The sequence below is a fragment of the Mixophyes fleayi genome, chromosome 8, assembly GCF_038048845.1.
Source record: "Mixophyes fleayi isolate aMixFle1 chromosome 8, aMixFle1.hap1, whole genome shotgun sequence".
Taxonomy (NCBI): domain Eukaryota; kingdom Metazoa; phylum Chordata; class Amphibia; order Anura; family Limnodynastidae; genus Mixophyes; species Mixophyes fleayi.
Genome location: NC_134409.1, coordinates 11,946,285 through 11,967,910, shown reverse-complemented (window position 1 = coordinate 11,967,910; position 21,626 = coordinate 11,946,285). Strand labels below are relative to the sequence as shown.

At 41.1% G+C, this 21,626-nt stretch overlaps 1 protein-coding gene across 4 annotated transcripts in view; it reads left to right on the top strand.

Annotated features, from left to right (window-relative positions):
• Positions 1–21,626, top strand: part of NEGR1 (neuronal growth regulator 1) — a 394,650-nt gene that overhangs the window by 355,969 nt on the left and 17,055 nt on the right. Inside the window, exon 8 of one of the 4 annotated variants that reach the window (XM_075181907.1) lies at positions 7,721–9,187. The exons of 2 other annotated variants lie outside the window; for them this stretch is intronic. In XM_075181907.1, coding sequence (XP_075038008.1) covers positions 7,721–7,725 — 5 coding nt within the window. In that variant the 3' untranslated portion in view covers positions 7,726–9,187. Of the gene's footprint in view, positions 1–7,720; positions 9,188–21,626 lie in introns of those variants that run through there. One more of the 4 variants, XM_075181908.1, reaches the window with a different exon arrangement.

Below are 21,626 nucleotides of genomic sequence, written 5' to 3'. Positions count from 1 at the left end.
AGTCCAGCAAATGAGGCGCAACTAACATCTTTAAACCAAAATCTGTGTTCACGTAAATGATACATACTTGCCAACTACTCCCTGAAATAGGGGTGATCTCCCTCACTCCCTGAAGAGTCTGGCATTCTCCCTGATGCTGAGCCAGTACAAGACGTGGTTGGCTTCGCCATCTGTGGCATGATGACAAAGTCCAGAAATTGTGTCCTATGTCCATGTATTGATGCCTATGGAGGTGGCCATTTTCATGGAGACCAAGATTTAATCATAGACTGACAGGTAAGACAACATGACTTCAATAATGGAGACAGAAATGTAAAAGACACTTTAGTCTCTAGAAATTAATTAGCTGCTTTTCTTTAGGCATAGTTGCCTACTCTCCTGGAATGTCCGGGAGACTCCCGCATTTCTGGATGACCTCCCGGGAGAGCAGGGCAACCTCCTGATTCTCATCTCCGCAATAGTTAAGGGGGGGGGGTAATTAGGAAAATATTGCGTCATCTTAACCCCTGCTGTAATTGGCCAACATTGTGACAATCATTTAGGGGGTGGGGCCAAAATGATGGGATTTGTCCAGTCCCGCCCCCGCACTCCCTCCTTTCCCGGGATCTCCTTGAAGCCAACGAGGAAAAGTTGGCAACTATGAAATGATAGTTATATAAACAATATAACTATCATTTTCTGCAAAACATTTGCTGTGAATAATACAAAGGGCTCTTTTTATTACTGGAAAAAAAACCTATTTCCAGCAAAAATTATGCTTTTTGTCAGATATAGAGTTTATCTTTGCCAGCCCTTAAACTTCAGATAGGTTACTGCCAATCTTGCCACCTCTCTGGTGGCATGATTTTTTGCCTTGGCATTAGAGGAGCCTCCTTTAAGTATGGCGGTGATACTTGTGAATATAGACCTACAATTCTATGGGACTGATTCAATCTCCACCCCATAGATCTCCCTCATTTGATAGAAAATCTCCGCTGATTTTTTTTTCTCGTGGCTCACGGAGCCGTGAGCCAAAATCAGCGGAGAAATTACCGTTGTAACGGTAATAACGTGCGGCCGCTTTGTTCTAAACAACAACGCTGCCAACTAAATTTGTCCATATATGTATAATACTGTATATCTACCTTATTTGTTTACTATATATAAAATATTTGTTTGTTTTTTTAAAAAAGCTTTTAATTATTTATTTTCATTCTATGTGGCAGATTCAATTTTTTTGCCTTTTCGCAAAAGGGTCTCCGGTACGATAATCGTTAAAATAATAGAGGGAAAATAGAACCCAAGATAGTTAAAGGGCAGCACTGATAACCATTGTGTGATCTATATGTAATTTGTAGAAAAGGATTTCTACTGATTTATATATTATATACTTTCTAATTAAAATTCAGAAATATGCTATTGAACAATGAGTGCCGCTACTTACACCGCTACTTCCAGAAATAATCTTGGCAGGGAATCTTGATGCTGCCATCCTCAGCAGTAGGTCTGACCCAGAGTCTCCTAACGTGTCTGGGGTGAGTATATTTCCTCTGCTCTAGAGCAGCTTTTCCCGGGTTTTGCCCATCAGTCTGATTTACTGACTGCTTCCTAAATTATTTCTACACAGCATGAAATTTTCTTTGTTTGAGCAAAAGAAAAAGAATATAGATTTTTGTCCCCTGGTGCGTTACAACCTAGGTCAATAGGAATATGTCTTAGCAAGTGAAGTTGCTGAACATCTATTGGATAACAGGATTTTCAGACATTTGTTTGTTGGTAATATATGAAAATGGTCATAATTGCCATAAAAATATAACATATAGTAATATATAAATATTATTCGTAAGCCTGCACATTAACTACGTTTAAAGCCTACATATTACTATTATTACTATATTACTAAGGTGCTATTAATATTACTGTAAAGCTCGATCATAGAAAATTAAAAATATCCTGAAAATGACAAAAACTAATTTGTTTAAAGCTATATAATATGCTTTTGACAAGATATTCCTTTCCAGCATGTGTTTTGAAGCCAAAATGTCCAGCAACCCCAATTAATATCTGGGGGTAAATGTATCAAGCTGCGAGTTTCCATCGAGTTTGAAAAGTGGAGATGTTTCCTATAGCAACCAATCAGATTCTAGCTATCATTTTGTAGAATGTACCAAATAAATGATAACTAGAATCTGATTGGTTATTATAGACATCTCCACTTTTCAAACCCACCGGAAACTTGCAGATAGATACATTTACGCCCTGATCGTGTTTGATCAGATGTCAATCTAGACTGGCAGAAAATCCGATCTCTGTGACTGTACAGTCATCGGCCAACTGCATTAACTGCCCAGCGTGGGTAAACTGAAGACCAAGCCACCAGATCCATCTATTTGATCAACTCATATAATTGGCCACACATTTCAGTCCTGATTTTCATAAGAAGGTTCTAAGTTTTAGTGGCGAAAAAGGTGTTGTTGGCCCAGTGGTTAGCACTTCTGCCTCTCAGCAATGGGGTCATGAGTTAGATTCCCGACCATGGCCTTATCTGTGTGGAGTTTGTATGTTCTTCCCGTGTTTGCGTGGGTTTCCTCTGGGTGCTCCGGTTTCCTCCCGCACTCCAAAAACATACTAGTAGGTTAATTGGCTGCTATCAAAATTGACCATAGTCTCTCTTTCTCTCTCGGTGTGTTTATGTTTGGGAATTTAGACTGTAAGCTACAATGGGGCAGGAACTGATGGGAATGAGTTCTCTGTACAGCGCTGCGGAATTAGTGGCGCTATATAAATAGATGATGATGATGATGAAAATGGGTAAGTCTTCACTTGAAAAGGTGTGGCCTGGGTGGATTTGGGAAGTGGCCTAATTTATCTTGATTTCCCTATCACAGATGTTGGGAGGTCTGACATATGTTTGTGTCCGTATACCAGGATGTTAGGGCAGATGCCCACTATGTACCCCTGGCACAGTAGGGTTCTTGGAACCACACAGAAGAAGATGCTACATCTCAGACCCATCTTATCACAGATTGGTGTCAAACAACCATATCTGCCAGTGTGTGGGCAAACGTAGCAAATCATTTCTGGTTGAAACTGCTTTCCTCCCATTCTTAATCGTTTGCACCCCAATTTGGTGGTTACATAATACCTGCGATTATATAAATGTTACATATAATATAAAATAAATATCTCAATGCACACAGGGATGTACGGCCGAGCATTGATGTAAAACTTACAGTGATCACGAATCCCAAAGTTTTGTTGTTTTTTTTTTGTAACCTAGTCACAAAATATTTCATTATAATCATTGTGTTAATGTACTTTCCTTCCGTCACCTATTGACTCTGCTCTGCTCTTTTGGTCCCCGGTGTGTGTACTGCATGAATGCCATACACTCGGTTCCCTTCCCTTTAGGCATTTTCAAGGCACTAGGAAATTGTTTACCTGTGAGGTCTTGCGCCGACCTTCCTACAATTCATTATTTTTCTGGACAGAACCTTTAACATTAACCTTTGTGAGTAATAGATTGCTATCCACGGTCATTATTTGTTCACTGTTGCTAGGCAACAGGGACTGGGTTTATCCCACTGCGCTCATCGTGATACCAGTAGCCAAGCAGAACCTGTATATCACTCTTGTCTCTTCATTTATAACACACATTGCCTAGTAACCAGTGACATTACCCGAACCTTAGTTTGATGTCGTTGTGGGTCAATCAGGTCACACAACAAATGTATCCGTAAACCTGTATCTAATTTACTTCCTCTACATTGCAAACTTTCCTGTGTTCATTATTTTAAAGTGAAGCATCACTTTTCTTTTTCAATATCTCAATGTCCACTTTAATTTTGTGATATAGCCAGTAAACCCTCTGCATTATGCTAGAGAGTTCTACGTACTGATATCTGAAGCTTTAGAATTCGTCGCTCCACTTTGCATCCGACTTTGCAATTATTTTTTTCTACCTATATAGTAGATTCTGAGCTCACACTTCTATGTCTGTATTATTTTGCATTAAAAGTTAAAATGGGTGGAGAGAGGAGTATTTGTCAATACTTATGCCAGAAAGAGAAAACATAGATGGATTTATTTAGTTAAGAGTTATGAAAATCTGGTGATAATATTATGTGTGAGAAAAAAATAAATAAATAATAATTTTAGCATTTTCGGGAACTTGATTCTTCAATGTAGGAAATAGAGCATTAAACTACATTTAATCACATTTCTCCTTCCACTCCTCTAATTTAATTACTGTGTTCTACTTGAAGCATCTGTTAATAATTCCACAAAAACAACAGGTGCAAGCTGGAGGAGATATTGCGGTATATTCATCAAATATGGCTCCATTGTATTCGTCTGCTCTTTGGTTGAAAAATTGTGGACCAAAAATATTTCTGTCTCTGATTTACAGAAGACTTTCACATTTTCGTGTGCATGTGAATATCAATCTGGCAACTTTAAGCCAAAAACCATTAGTGCTTTGAATGTTATGTGTAATTTAGCACTGTCAGTTTTTGTAATATTTTTTTGCTGATCCCTATTTTTCTTACTGACAGTGAAACATTTGACTTTTCTTATTACTTCTGAACCATAACCATACTCCTGTGGCAGAACCTTGCCTAGCTTCCATAATGGTGTTCCTGTAGTGAAATCTTATTTACCTGATAGTCTTTAGACAATAGAACAGTTTTGGAATGTGGCTTTGGGGGGCGGAGTCTAGTGGAATCGGGGGTGTGACATGCCATCGTTATTAAGTCTGGATGAAGGAGAGAAAGAGAGGGTTATATCATGTGCAAAGACCATACTTGCCAACCTTTTAAAAGTGAATTCCGGGAGATTCCGGACAGGGGGCGTGGTTCGAGGGCGGGAGGGTGTGGGGCACGGTCAATCGCTTCATTTTGGCCCCACCCTTGAGACAAATACGTAATGTTGTCGCGTGGGGCGGGGCCAAAACGACGCGATTCAACGCAAATCGCGTCATTTTGACGAGTAAGATGACGTATGCGGGATACTTGTCTGCTCTCCCGATAGCCTGGGAGACCTACCCGGATTTCGGGAGTCTCCCGGACATTCCGGGAGAGTTGACAAGTATTGCAAAGACATAACAACACTTTTATCTATTATTATTTACAAAGTAACTTCCCGGCTCAGTGATGTAACTTGAGTTTTAGGGACCCATAGCAAAAACTCCACATAAATAGGGCCCTGGTTGGATTACAGCCCAATGCGCAAATGCTACAAGGTAGCAATACTAACCGCTCTGCCACTACACAGCTTTATCTTACGTATACATTCCATTGTCGTCACCATCAATGATTTGAGATTAAAGTGAAAGACTATGAGTAATGCCAGAATGATGATAGCAGTAGGGGAATGTTGAAAATAGAGAATAATAGCCTGTAATTTCGCATTGACATAATTTATAGTTACCTTTTATACAGTAATGCAGTAAAGATCCCCTCCCTTATGTCAGTAGTATCCTGGAAATAACACACAGAAGACAAACTCGGGTGTGAATCGATCAGAATTGCTTTATTCCATGGTTAAATGAATTCATCTTATGTGAGCACATTTGACATTGTAGCAAACATGACAATAAGGAAACGCTCTCAACCCAGACATCAGAAGCAATCATTTCTATGACAGGGACAGGGATACAAAAGCAGAAGTAATCAATTCAAACATGGTGGTACATGTGTGTTCTGAAATAATGAGTTCTGCAGTGCTGACTTACGCAACATGTCAAAACATCTTACACAAACTGTAATGGAACGTGTCTATTATTTTATACAATAGCATATGTCTGCGAGTTCATCTATCAGTTACCGATGATTAATTCATAAGCCCGCAGTACAGCCCGCACTGTTACCAATTTATATGGAAGACTGAATTGGACAGATGCAGTTGTTGATTGGACTGGCTGATCGACTAATCACCAAACACTTGGAGATGGGGGGGGGGGGGGAGTTACTTAGCTGTGAATAACAGCGTTTTCGCCGGTGAGGGCTAATTGTCAGTATCACTGGCAATAGCACCTCCCAGGGGCAAACGCAGGATTTGTAGAGGGAGGTTTCCACACCACGCCGCCAATGCATGGGGTCGTGGCTATAATATTAGACAGTGCTTGGCTGCTCTCCAACTCTTCCTATCCCCATAATATACATGGGCAATGCTGTGTGCACTACTGTTAGGTGCACGCAGCTCTCCCTTCTCAAGCAAAGCCGTGTGAAGGGTAGGGTCCAGCCACCTCAATTATACAGTGCCCCAGGCTTGGAGGGGGTTTCCAGGCACTAGGACCCCCCCCCCCCCTCAGTTTCCCTTTGCCTCCTAACAACTCATATTATACTATTTACATTTTTATTACAAGAAAATAACTCGCTCAATAGCCAAATTTCCTTATTTCTTAAACAAAATACTCTTAAAATTACAGAAGAGCATTGATTTCTGCAGGATATTGGGAGTCATGTGGAGATACAGGGAAGCTGAACACAACATAGAGTATCTTCTAATATCACACACAACCTGCACCTTCATGGATTGGTAGTTTTTGGGTTTGCAAAGTCAACATTCCATGTGAGCGCCACATTAGTGCAATACGATAGAGAATAAAATGTCCCATTAAGCTCCCGCCACTTAATCTCATTCTGTAGAAAATTAATAAACTGAGAGGTATGTTTTTTAACACTCTTATGATGTGTAACAGACTCTGCGGAAAAATGGCCACAGTTGACGCAGTTGCCTGAAAAGTAACCGGCGCAAGAATATGAAACACGCCCGGGGATATATTTATTAAACGGCGGGTTTGAAAAAGTGGAGATGTTGCCTATAGCAACCAATGAGATTCTAGCTGTTATTTTGTAGAATGTACTAAATAAATGATAACTAGAATCTGATTGGTTGCTATAGGCAACATCTCCACTTTTTGAAAGAAAACTTGTTATGTGTTGTCATTCTAAACACAAAAATATTGTCATTTTCTGAATAAGTTTGGTGTGTTTAAAACAAAGATCTCTATTTGTCAGAAGACCATATTTTGCCAGGGGAAGGGGCTTATTTTTGCTTCGTCCTATACATCATATGGGTTAACGCTGGACAATCCCTCGTTGTAGTAATTTGTTATGTCTTTTAACCAGTCAAGCCTATGCCTGCTTTGTTAATGACATTACTACAATAAATTATTTTTCTATGGGTCTATGTCCCAACACCAACAAAAAATATATTATTTTCTGGGGGGAATAATATAACATTTCTATTATATCTGCCTTATTTTTTTTATATAACATATTTGTTTAAAAACAGAATATTTTATTTTATTTATTCAAACAGTGGACCCGTAAGCTCGATCCGAGTGTCTATCTCTACGGATGGGTTGATCCCTCTCGCATGCTCAGCAGAGCTGAACAGCGCAGGGAGGAGAGTATTGCCCATAGCAACCAATCAGATGCTAGCTATCATTTTCTAGAATATAATAGATAAATGACAGCTAGAATCTGATTGGTTGCTATGGGCAGGACCTACGCTTTTCCTTTATAGATGATTTGATCGATCTATCCCCAAGTCTCTCACTTGCTGCTCTTTTCTCTACCTCTCCTTGTAATATATCACTCAAAGTTGTAAACTCCTTAAAGGTTAAAACAATGAATAATGCATTAAAGATGAAAACTTTAGAGCCTGTGGGGAATATACGTAGTGTCCTGTGATATACAGAAAAGATGTATCATACTTTTTTTTCTTTTCTCCCTAGTATAATCTCAAAGTCTGGAATCAAAGAGAGAGCGAGAGATAAATGAAAATGTTCAAATTGATGTAATTACCCTTGGGAGGAGAAGCTTGGCCCTTCATGGATATGAATCTTTAGTAGGCACCTAGGCACTTTTTCACGATCCTAAAACGCCCAGTTACCGGCGCCCAGCATACGTCTAACTCTACAAACGATTTCAATCAACTTGAAAAGTAGGAACAATTATACTTGGGCCATATCTGGGCTCCTTTTGCAGATCTATGAATACTTAATATCACGTACGGCGTTGGAGAGAGAGAGAGGGGGGAAAACTCGCTCTTGTATCTTAAGAGCAAATAGCTCAAATTCTGATGAGTTATAGCTTTTTATTGCAAATACAGGCTACTGGAAAATTGCAATCATCTTTTATGAAAAGGCTGGGTAGTTTTTATTGTAGGAGAATAAGGATGGCCTTTGCATTTACTAACTAATATAATAAATGTAGAATGACTAGACTGACATGTTTTATAATTTATACTCCAAGCCAAATAATATCCTCATGGTTTCATGGTCCTATATATTACAGACATTTGAAGTGAACGAAGCATAGATCTATTTTATGTGGACGGTTTATCAGATGCCCTCACATTTAACTAGGAACAAAAAAAAAAAAAAGAGTGTATAATGAACAGAAAAGTTCAGGTCTATGCACAGACATTTAATAAACAATTTTAATTTAATGCATAATACTTGGTGGGAGCAGCGTTTGGACCATCTGGATAAAAGTCCGCAGGGACAGAGCTGAATTGAGTTCCGTGAACAAATGTTTTGCAAAAAAACAATTTCCCTTAAAACTTACCCATAATTCCCAGCTGTCCTGATTTAGGTGGGACAGTCCCGGTTTGAGGGGATTGTCCCGCAGCTCAGGACTTTTGTCAGGATTACACAGCAGTTGGTGTGCCCTGCTGAATGTGACCCTACAAAGCCACGAGTACCAGCGGCAGGTGAGCGCGGTGTTGAATTGGCGTTTTTAGGAGAGGGGAAGGGACTGGCACTTCGTAAGCACCCCCCAAAGATGACCACATCCATTCTTGGAGTACTCACAATGTCCATCTGTAAAAATATACATGTTGGAACTATGCTTATCTGTCACGCAGATACAGTGGTGGCAGCCATTTTGTGAGTTGAACCAATTCTCATGTTAATGGGAGTGGCACAATGGCAAGTGGCCTTACTTGGACATACTTCATAATAGTACAATGGACTCAAATATTAGTGTTCATTGTCCGAGCTGTACAAGAAACATTACATATATAGTGATACTGCTGGCTTATATATATGCTACAGTTTTGGCTTGATTTTTTGTCAATTAAGCCTTTGTACACCTACTTGTCTGTAAATTGCAGTATGTATGGGCCCAAAAAGACTGAGGGGTAGATTTATCAAACCGTCTAAAAAGGAAAGTGGATGTGTTGCCCACAGCAACCAATCAGATTCTACGTATCATTTATCTAGTACATTCTAGAACAGGCCTGTCCAACCTGCGGCCCTCCAGGTGTTGTGAAACTACAAGCCCCAGCATGCTTTGCCAGTAGACAACCTGTTGATAGCTGGAAGGGCATGCTGGGACTTGTAGTTTCACAACATCTGGAGGGCCGCAGGTTGGACAGGCCTGTTCTAGAACATGATAGCTAGATTCTGAATGGTTGTTATGGGCAACACCTACACTTTTACCGTTTAGACTATTTGATAAATCTACCCCTCAATCTGTGGAACAACTGGATCTTTCAGACATGGCAACACCTGTGAGAGCATATCTTACAGAGATCTGGAAGTTTGAATAGTGGCAATATTGCCTATAGAAACCAATCAGATTCTAGTTATCATTTATTTATTAGTACATTCTACAAAATGACAGCTAGAATGTTATTGGTTGCTATGGGCAACATCTCCACTTTTTAAACCCACCAGAAACTCACAACTTAATACATTTACCCCCTGGGGTCTCCACGTCGGCCCATGTATGGTCACTTTAACTGTTAGGAGTGTGATAAACCTCCTTTTACTGGATCACTGCATTATTATTATTATTATTTTCATCGTAGATTTGTAAGGCGCCACAGTGCTCCGCAGCGCCGTACAGTAGGGGAAACAGTACATACATACAACAAGGACATACAAGGTAGACAAAATAAATGCAGACATGAAAACAACGGGTATGGAGGAACTTGCTCATTACAGAGCTTACATTCTAAGTGGAAGAGGGCGCAGCTGAAACAAGAGGAGCGAGTGTGGCTCAGAGTGGAGATTGGGACAGATGTGAGGGTACATTAGTGTGAATAGGGGATAAAGTAAGCTCTAAAAAAGGGATGGGTTTTTGGAGAACATCTAAAGATTTGAAGGCTGTGGGAAAGTCTGATTGAGCGTGGTAGGGAATTCCGTAAGTGGGGAGCAGCACGGGAGAAGTCTTGTAGGCGGGAGTGAGAGGTGGTTATCAGAGACGAGACAAGGCGCAGGTCAGAGGTAGATCTATGAGGGCGGGAGGAAGAGTATTTTGAAATGAGATTTGAGATGTATTAAGGGGTGGTGTTGTTGAGGGCTTTGTAGGTAAGGGTGAGTAATTTAAATTTGATTCTGGAGGACACAGGGAGCCAGTGTAGGGATTTTCAAAGTGGTGCAGCAGATGTGGAGCGGTGAGAGAGTAAGGTCAGTCTTGCAGCAGCATTTAGGATGGATTGAAGTGTGTTTATATGGGTGTCAGGAATGCCAGATAGCTGGAGGTTGCAGTAGTCAGTAGTCAAGACGGGAGATGATTAGAGAATGGATAAGAGTTTTGGTAGCATGTTGAGTAAGAAAAGGGCGTATTCTGGCAATGTTTTTAAGGTGGAGATGACAGGACTGGTAGAGAGTCTGGATGTAAGGAATAAAGCAGAGGGCGGAGTCATGTGTGACACCAAGGCAGCGGGCTTGGGAGACTGAGGAAATTGTGGTGTTATTAACAGTGAGGGGTTAACACATGAAGTGCAGATGTGAGATTTACAGCCACGATCTTGTTAATTAATAAAGTATCATGCCTCATACCTCAGTGATGTTGTTAGTTCTTAAAAAAAATTGTTAAATTGCATTCTGTGCACTAACAGGCCCCAAGGAAGCACAATTATGTCATCCAAGCACAAAACAAATGGCTGTCATCCACTGGTCCAGATATTCATTTCAAAATAAGCTGCTTCCCAAATGCCCATTTAAATTGCTTTTCTATTTTGCTGTATGGGGCTGATATCTGGTAGATAACTTATCCCTCATTTCCCATCTCTGACACAGACAACGACTCAACTTTGTGAGCATCACATTTCCATAATGTCCATTTCTGAGCAAAATCATGTTCGCAGCCTCTATCTGGATGTCATCGTATAGATAACGCACCTTGTATACTGATAAGGAGATGAATACAATACACAGATCTATATACCGCGTGCACGGAATAAAGCTACATCATGCTATTGCTACAAGTACAATTGGCACAAATTCTAAGGAATAAAAGCAGGCAATATTGTAGATATAGACTGGGAGACATATTATGGAATAATTGCCTTATTTAGTGAATTTTATAAAACACACAGAGAGATGTCACAAAGCTCTTGTGTGCCAGGAAGAATTGCCCGAGAATGTATTACTGGCGACACTTATTCTGTTAATTTTGTAAGTCAAAATGACAAATTCAGTATGGATGGTGCTTACGTCGAGTGTGATAGAGAGAACTAGCTGTGTTCTTCTGCTAAAATGCACTTGATAGATGAGAACTATGATATGTTATCGGGGAGCAATACTGCTTAATGCAGGATCACGGATACAATACACAGCATCATGTCAGGATATTAAGTGAGGATTCTGACCATCGCATTTTGCAAGTCAGAAATGTTGTGTGAAAGGAGAACAGATCTAAACAATATATCACTCATTTATTTGCCAGTAGGTATAAAAGATTTAGGACATTATACTTCACAGCTAAGTCCATCATTCACCTTAATGACACATTAATTCTGCATAAAAGAGACTGAAGATTATGAAGCTGATGGTGAGAAGGATAATGCGGTATCATTTCACAAGACAAAGAGGATTCTTGATGATAGGAAATGTTTTGCTGCTACATTTACACAAATATAAAATGTTGGATGATATTTAAATGAACAAGAAAGGGATGTTGAAAGGGCAGGCTTGGGCGCGTGATCATGAGGGTCACAGAGATTTTGGCAATGCAGACAGGCTGGAATTTTAAACGTCTTTCTACACACAGGTTAGAAACAAAGTAGTTATTGCTCATGGACAGAACACAGTACAACAATAGGGCTAACTTGTTGAACATTCACGCATTGGCTGGTGTTAACATAATTATATATTAAAGACTATGTATTACTGAGCTACATAATGTACCAATAATGGGAGAGCTGGCAAGTCTTGCAGACACAAGCAAGTAGCCCAGGCTCTTTTACCAACGTTCTGCAAGGGAAAAAGGATTTTATAGTAAACCGTGCAAGAGTAGTTGGTCTAATGTGGGTGTGGTTTTATGTAGCCAATGAAATACAGTATATGAAAAATTGTTTTGTCAAAGACATATAATCAAATACTGCTCATTCCCATCTGTCCGGTACTCAATGCATAGACTATAATAGTGACATCTATGCAATGCAGAGAGCATTCTCCTGACATAAGCAATAGAGACAAAATTCTAGTAACAAATATACAATACATTGAGCATTTTAGTGATCTCTATGCAATAAATAGAGCATTCTAGTGACCTATAAATAATATAATGAGCATCTTAATAAACAATATATTATAGAGAAAATGTTCTAGTGACCTCTATAGAATACAGAAAGCATTCTTGTAACTGATATACGATACCCAGAGCATTCTAGTGACCTCTATAGAATACAGAAAGCATTTTTGTAACTGATATATGATACCCAGAGCATTCTAGTGACCTCTATACAATACAGAAAGCATTCTTGTAACTGATATACGATACCCAGAGCATTCTAGTGACCTCTATACAATACAGAAAGCATTCTTGTAATTGATATATGATACCCAGAGCACTCCAGTGACCGCTATAGAATACAGAAAGCATTCTTGTAACTGATATAGGATACCCAGAGCATTCTAGTGACCTCTATACAATACAGAAAGCATTCTTGTAACTGATATACGATACCCAGAGCATTCTAGTGACCTCTGTACGATACAGAAAGCATTCTTGTAACTGATATACAATACCCAGCGCATTCTAGTGACCTCTATACAATACAGAAAGCATTCTTGTAACTGATATACGATACCCCGTGCATTCTAGTGACCTCTAAACAATGCAGAAAACATTCTTGTAACTGATATAGGATACCCAGAGTATTCTAGTGACCTCTATACAATACAGAAAGCATTCTTGTACTGATATACGAAACCCTCCACATTCAAGTGACCTCTATACAATACAGAAAGCATTCTTGTACTGATATACGATACCCAGAGCATTCTAGTGACCTCTATACAATACAGTATGCATTCTTGTAACTGATATATGATACCCAGAGCATTCTAGTGACCTCTATAATATACAGAAAGCATTTTTGTAACTGATATACGACACCCAGAGCATTCTAGTGACCTCTAAACAATGCAGAAAACATTCTTGTAACATATACGATACCCAGCACATTCTAGTGACCTCTATACAATACAGAAAGCATTCTTGTACTGATATACGATACCCAGAGCATTCTAGTGACCTCTATACAATACAGAAAGCATTCTTGCAACTAATATACGATACCCAGAGCATTCTAGTGACCTCTATACAATACAGAAAGCATTCTTGTAACTGATATACGATACCCAGAGCATTCTAGTGACCTCTATACAATACAGAAAGCATTCTTGTAACTGATATATGACACCCAGAACATTCTAGTGACCTCTATACAATACAGAACACATTCTTGTAACTGATATAGGATACCCAGAGCATTCTAGTGACCTCTGTGCAGTGCATAGAGCATTCTAGTGACCTATATGCATTACATGGAGCATTCTAGTCACCTCTAAACAATACAGGGAGAATCTTAATAATCAATAAGTAATAGAGAAAACATTTTGGTGATCTCAACACAATACGAAGAGCATTCCAATAACTTCTACATAGTACAGAGGGTAATTGAATGACCTATATACAGCAGTAGCATGTAGCGGGTGGTCCATCACCTAGGAATGCTCACCCCAATGTTAACTGAATCAGAAGCCACTGTGAGCATACACTGTCGATATCTCTTCCGTAGAGTTCAACTCCAGGAAAATTTACAGCAATGAAAAGCCTTCAGCCCCAACTATCAGAAAGTGTGGGGGCAGAAATGCCCATATTCGGGACTGCTGGTAAACCTTGGCAGCAATTCCATAGACTTTACAGACAACCTTCGACAGAGCAATACTTACTTTCAAACTTTGCCAGGCTTTTATGCCTGAAGAAGCATCAGGTACAAGAGCTGGGGTGTGGCTGAGTATCTCCTGAACTGCAGCACCCTGGGATGAAGCAGCACTGCCTCTGTACACAGTCGAGCCTAATGAGCACTTCTACATGACTGCATCTTTGCACTTAGATTGTATATACAGTGTTATGCATCTTTTTTTTCTCTCTTTGTGACCACGGACAGTTATTGAAGCACCCGGCAAGAATTCTGAACTGGAAAGTCTTCAGTATCTACTAAACAGGCAACCTGGTGTTTCAGCATATCAAAGGGTAGAGTCCCAGTGGAGATTTTGCACTGGGGTCCATGCTCCTATAGCTACACCATTCCATATTTGGCACACACATAAGTTGGCTTTACAGATCTTATCCCCATACCAGCAACAATCCTCGAACCATAGGAAGAAATTGTGCAAAGCAAAATACACATTTTTGTCGTAATTTAAACCCATTTTTTTCTTGTCCGTTTCCTCCATAGTTATTATTGTTATTTCTTGATGAGAATCTGCCTGTACATATCTTCTAGCTATAAAATACATCATCCCTAAACTCCCCTCCCTCCCTCGGTAGTTTTAATTAAGCACTGATGGCGCACATTGGCTTATTACTGCCTTTATTTTGCGTATCTTTATGATTTTACAGTATCTCTTATAATTATATTGTCATGGAAACGCGGAGACATTGCTTAAAGATGGTTTTAGAAGCAAATTAAAAAGACGATAATGGCGACTTTAAACTTGATAATTTCTAAAATGTCTTTTTTTTCTCAATTAAAATGTCTATTAGACAGAGACGAGACAACTTTGTCGAGCACTTTCTATATTTATACAAAGGAAATTCTATATTTTATGTCCACGTTGTAGATCTTATTATGATTGGTGTTATAGTTCTATTTGTATACTGTCCATTTCTGTCTACAGTTGAATATTAGATATATATTTGGCTTTGCCTTTTGGAACAGAATCCCTCACTTCCTGGTCGCATGTTGTAAAATTTTGGTGAGGACAATCTACAATTCAAGTTGTTTCATATTTAAAAGAAGCACTTATACATTCCCAAAAATGTGGGTGATTTAAGGTTTAATGTAAAATTTGCTCATTTGAATATTCGCAAACGTACGTCTGCTCACTTACGTTTCCACGCCTGTATTTATTTCACATGCATAAGTTTTAAAATAAGATGCCTCTCAGCGAAGTGAGCGTAACTTGTTTCTGTACTGCACTTGCATATAAACGATCCTGGTCATTTTCATCGAAGCGCAAGTGGCCGCAAATGTTAGAGGTGTGCCGCTGAAAACACTGGCTTTAGTAGAGTGCATTCACAGGGCACCAAATTTTAGGACACACATTTGCTCTAGTTTCTAACTCTAAGGTTAGATACACACTGAAGAATTTTCCGACCGATGTGTTATCTACAAGGATTTTACTAACGACTGAAGGTCCAATCACTCAGACGATTCATGCATACACACAACACACGATTTACCTTCAGATCTGTGCTATTCATCTGGTCCTCTAGTCGTTTAGAGAATGACAGCACAGTAGTCACTCATTCATTCATTCCTGTCACACTGATTAAAACCGCCTTGTTATAGCTATCCACGTGTCATAACGACTTTCGTTACCTTCTGTGAATCTGAAACTAAATTTTCAGTCAGAAGGAACAAACTATTCATCTACAGCACTCTCTACATTTTGTCACCGGGACATGTTCATGGGGCATATTTACTAAACTGCGGTTTGGAAAAGTGGAGATGTTGCCTATAGCAACCAATCAGATTCTAGCTGTCATTTATTTAGTGCATTCTACAAAATGAAAGCTAGAATCTGATTGGTTGCTATAGGCAACATCTCCACTTTTTCAAACCCGCAGTTCAGTAAATCTAGCCCCATGACTCTGTAAACTATGAGGAGATCGTGATCGGGAGTGCATACACACTACATGATCGGAAGGTGATTGGAACGAGATTATTAACAGTACGACCAACCAAATGAAACGACAATCGGCACTTTGGAAATATTGTCGTTCATTGTGTGATTATACGCGATATACGACCAATATGTCGCTTATCGGGGATTGACCCGATAATCGGCTGAAAAACCTCCAGTGTTTACCTAGCGTTAATCACACCCAAAGTGTCTAAAAGTGCTATGAGCTTGTCGGTGACACAGTGGTTAGCATTGCTGTCTCACAGCATTGGGGAGTACAATATATAAGCATAGATAAAAATGGGAAACAACGATAGATCAAGTGATTTGTATTTATTACAGAACAAGTAAAGATGGATTACAGGAAGAAGACCATATAGCATCATATAAGGTATTAGAATGGTCCCCAACATCAGCAGTAGATCCGGACCAACCGTTATCATATATATGTTGTATTTAATCATTCAAATATGACTCTGTCAGTGCATCTAAACTTTGAATATAAAGAAATTCTAAATGGAAAACTGGGATTATCAATGGAGTTCTGCACTAATATATATTTGTAAAACACATTTCAAAGAAATATAAAATGATCTTTTCATGCGTAATAAGTTTATTCTGTAGAAACATGCAATGCCCTATAGTGAATTTAAATCCGTGCAATGGTTTAATTAGCTTCTTCAATCAAACCCATGAATGTAGAATTGCAAGCCTTGGTAGGAAAGCTACGCTCAAATAAATGAATTTATATTTATTAAAGACATATGCGCTAGTCATAATAATAGTTATCTGGTGGATTACTTCCCAATGTTGAACTCCCTGCACCCTCTGTATTGGTCACTTTGACATATTCAGATCAGGCTGGATTTATAGCAGGCAGAAGCCTAGGGGTTACATGGTTCTAGGGCTCGTTCATTTTCCACATCACTTTTTTAAAGGGGAAAGGACTTTTGGGAGGTACCAGGTGAGCAGAGTATGCTTATTATACTGTAAACCAGCTATACTGAATCAAAGATAGACTGACAGCTCTGACATAGAACCATCTCCCTAGGACTTCAAGACACTGTTCTATCCTGGTTCTCATCCTACCTTTCTAACCGCTCGTTCACTGTTAATTTCTCTGGGGGTCACCTCTGCTCCACTTCCCCTATCAGTTGGAGTACCACGAGGCTCAGTGCTAGGTCCTCTGCTGTTCTCTATCTATACCGCTTCTCTTGGAAATCGAATAAGTTCCTTTGTATTTCAGTATCCTCTCTATGCGGATGATGCCCAAATTTATCTATCCTCTCCTAAAGTCTCGACATCTGTGTTGTCCCGTGTAACTGACTGTGTTTCTGCCATTTCATCTTGGATGTCCTCTCGCCAACTCAAACTTAATCTTTCTAAAACAGAGTTAATAATATTCCCACCCACCAACAAGAGCATACCTGACATTTCTATCTTTGTTGATAACATGACCATAAATCACACCCCACAAGCTCGCTGCCTAGGTGTAATCCTTGACTCGCACCTATCCTTTGTTCCCCACATTGACTCTATATCTAAATCATGTTACATACATCTCAAAAACATTTCCAGAATTCGCACATATCTCACACAAGACACTGCAAAAACCTTAATTCATGCTCTTATCATCTCCCGCATTGACTATTGCAATTGTAATCCCTCCTTACTGGCCTTCCCAAAAACAGACTCAAACCCCTACAATCTATTTTGCACGCTGCGGCAAGATTGATTTTCCTTGCAAATCGTTATTCCTCTGTTGAATCACTCTGTATGTCTCTATACTAGCTGCCTGTTTTCTACCGAATCCAATATAAAATACTCTTACTAACCTACAAGGCCGTCAACAAAGCTGCACAACATACATCTCCTCTCTTGTCTCAAAATATCTCCCAACTCGGCAACTCCGTTCTGCACAAGATCTGCGTCTCTCATCCACACTCATTACATGCTCCCATTCCCGGTTACAGGACACAGATTGTGTGGATGAAGGAGGGCACAGAGTGTGTGGATGAAGGAGGGGCACAGAGTGTGTGGATGAAGGGGGCACAGAGTATGTGGATGAAGGGGGCACAGAGTGTGTGGATGAAGGAGGCACAGATTGTGTGGATGAAGGGGGCACAGAGTGTGTGGATGAAGGAGGGGCACAGAGTGTGTGGATGAAGGAGGGGCACAGAGTGTATGGATGAAGGGGGCACAGAGTGTGTGGATGAAGGGGGCACAGAGTGTGTGGATGAAGGAGGCACAGATTGTGTGGATGAAGGGGGCACAGAGTGTGTGGATGAAGGAGGGGCACAGAGTGTGTGGAGATGAAGGAGGGCACAGAGTGTGTGGATGAAGGGGGCACAGAGTGTGTGGATGAAGGAGGGGCACAGAGTGTGTGGATGAAGGAGGGGCACAGAGTGTATGGATGAAGGAGGGGCAGAGTGTGTGGATGAAGGAGGGGCACAGAGTGTATGGATGAAAGAGGCACAGAATGTGTGGATGAAGGGGGCACAGAGTGTGTGGATGAAGGGGGCACAGATTGTGTGGATGAAGGAGGGCACAGAGTGTGTGGATGAAGGAGGGGCACAGAGTGTGTGGATGAAGGGGGCACAGATTGTGTGGATGAAGGAGGGGCACAGAGTGTGTGGATGAAGGGGGCACAGATTGTGTGGATGAAGGAGGGGCACAGAGTGTGTGGATGAAGGGGGCACAGATTGTGTGGATGAAGGAGGGGCACAGATTGTGTGGATGAAGGGGGCACAGAGTGTGTGGATGAAGGAGGGGCACAGAGTGTGTGGATGAAGGGGGCACAGATTGTGTGGATGAAGGAGGGGCACAGAGTGTGTGGATGAAGGGGGCACAGATTGTGTGGATGAAGGAGGGGCACAGAGTGTGTGGATGAAGGGGTCACAGAGTGTGTGGATGAAGGAGGGGCACAGAGTGTGTGGATGAAGGAGGGGCACAGAGTGTGTGGATGAAGGAGGGGCACAGAGTGTATGGATGAAGGAGGGGCACAGAGTGTGTGGATGAAGGAGGGCACAGATTGTGTGGATGAAGGAGGGGCACAGAGTGTGTGGATGAAGGAGGGCACAGATTGTGTGGATGAAGGAGGGCACAGAGTGTGTGGATGAAGGAGGGGCACAGAGTGTGTGGATGAAGGAGGGCACAGAGTGTGTGGATGAAGGAGGGCACAGAGTGTGTGGATGAAGGGGGCACAGAGTGTGTGGATGAAGGAGGCACAGATTGTGTGGATGAAGGAGGGCACAGATTGTGTGGATGAAGGAGGGCACAGAGTGTGTGGATGAAGGAGGGGCACAGAGTGTGTGGATGAAGGAGGGCACAGAGTGTGTGGATGAAGGAGGGCACAGAGTGTGTGGATGAAGGAGGGCACAGAGGGTGTGGATGAAGGGGTCACAGAGGGTGTGGATGAAGGGGGCACAGAGTGTGTGGATGAAGGAGGGCACAGAGTGTGTGGATGAAGGAGGGGCACAGAGTGTGTGGATGAAGGAGGGCACAGAGTGTGTGGATGAAGGGGGCACAGAGTGTGTGGATGAAGGAGGGCACAGAGTGTGTGGATGAAGGAGGGCACAGAGTGTGTGGATGAAGGAGGCACAGAGTGTGTGGATGAAGGAGGGCACAGAGTGTGTGGATGAAGGAGGGCACAGAGTGTGTGGATGAAGGAGGGCACAGAGTGTGAGGATGAAGGGGTCACAGAGGGTGTGGATGAAGGGGGCACAGATTGTGTGGATGAAGGGGGCACAGAGTGTGTGGATGAAGGGGGCACAGAGTGTGTGGATGAAGGAGGGCACAGAGTGTATGGATGAAGGAGGGGCACAGAGTGTGTGGATGAAGGAGGGGCACAGAGTGTATGGATGAAGGGGGCACAAAGTGTGTGGATGAAGGGGTCACAGAGGGTGTGGATGAAGGAGGGCACAGAGTGTGTGGATGAAGGGGGCACAGAGTGTGTGGATGAAGGAGGGCACAGAGTGTATGGATGAAGGAGGGGCACAGAGTGTGTGGATGAAGGAGGGGCACAGAGTGTGTGGATGAAGGGGGCACAAAGTGTGTGGATGAAGGGGGCACAGAGGGTGTGGATGAAGGAGGGCACACAGTGTGATCGTGAATTGGCACAGTGTGATGATTTTGTACATGTTGTTATATTTTGTTTGATCTAATTCCTCCTAATATTAGCTGTAAACTATTCTTTGATTGAAATATAATTGAAAAAAAATATATAAAAATATTATTTTCCCTTAAATGTATGTGTATTATTTTTGCAAACAACTTACTAAATATTTCTGTCCTGACCTAAATACTTATTACGTTATTTTGACCCAACTACTTATAAAACGGGACTGCTCGGTAATTATTTTTGAGGGGTGCATTTAAAAAATTTTGGAGACTCTAAGGGGGGTATTTAATTGTTCCTCCGGCCGCCAGAAAAACGAGCGCGTTAAAACTGTTACCGTTTATACGGTAATATTGCGCACAAAAAACGTTAATACGGTAGTTTACTCGTGGTAGTTTTCATCTCGCAGCTCAGGGAGCTGCGAGATGAAATTCAGCGAGTAATTACCGTATAAACGGTAATAGTTTTAGAGCGCTCGTTTTTCCGGCGGCCGGAGGAACAATTGAATACGCCCCCAAGGGTGCTGCAAACTGAAACAGTTTGGGTACCACTGGGGTAGAGGGATCTTCGGATCCCTCACCGCATCTTACTTACTCTCCTCTCCAGTTACTATCGCAATGGTGGCCACTTTGCGATAGTGACCATAGAGGAGAAAGGTGTCCGCCGGGACAACTGTTTACCGTGACTGCCGTTCCAGCAGAACACTTTTAATAAATGCTCAGAATCTTTCATTCCTTATCATTGCAATACGGAATGAAAAAGATTGTGTCAAAAATGCCCTAGTTAAAAAATATTCCCCTAAGACTCCAACTCAGCGACAAACCGCTAATAAACAGCTGTGTTGTTATTCCATAGAACTTGGGAATTGTCAGTGATATCCACCACCTGTGTTCCGGATACCTATAAGACGGTTGCTGGTGCATTACAAAGATACTTCATAGGATCTGGGGTTTGTATTGTAAAGCCATCAGAGATCAATACTTTGTATACACAGAAGAATCCTTGGTGCTGAAATGACGCACTAAAATGCAATCTTTTTTCACAAACATCACAATAGCTGATTTTTATATTTTTATAGCAAACTCCCATAAATGCCTCTAAATGTTATTTACAATTCCAGCAGCAGATACATGCATATTTTAAATGTGCCTTGCAGCTGAACCCTGAGAGCTGTACAGTAGACAGAGGATTAAATTCCTGCAACAAACAGCATAATTACTTCAAGATGGCACAATTTTATGACCAGAGAGCAGCTCGATTATTTACCCAGTTTCGGCGTGCCGGGCCAAGTGGTCTGCGACGCAGATGGCACCGTGCGATCTGCCACACTGACAAGGGGCCGGACTAACAGCTGCTGACAATTACAAATAT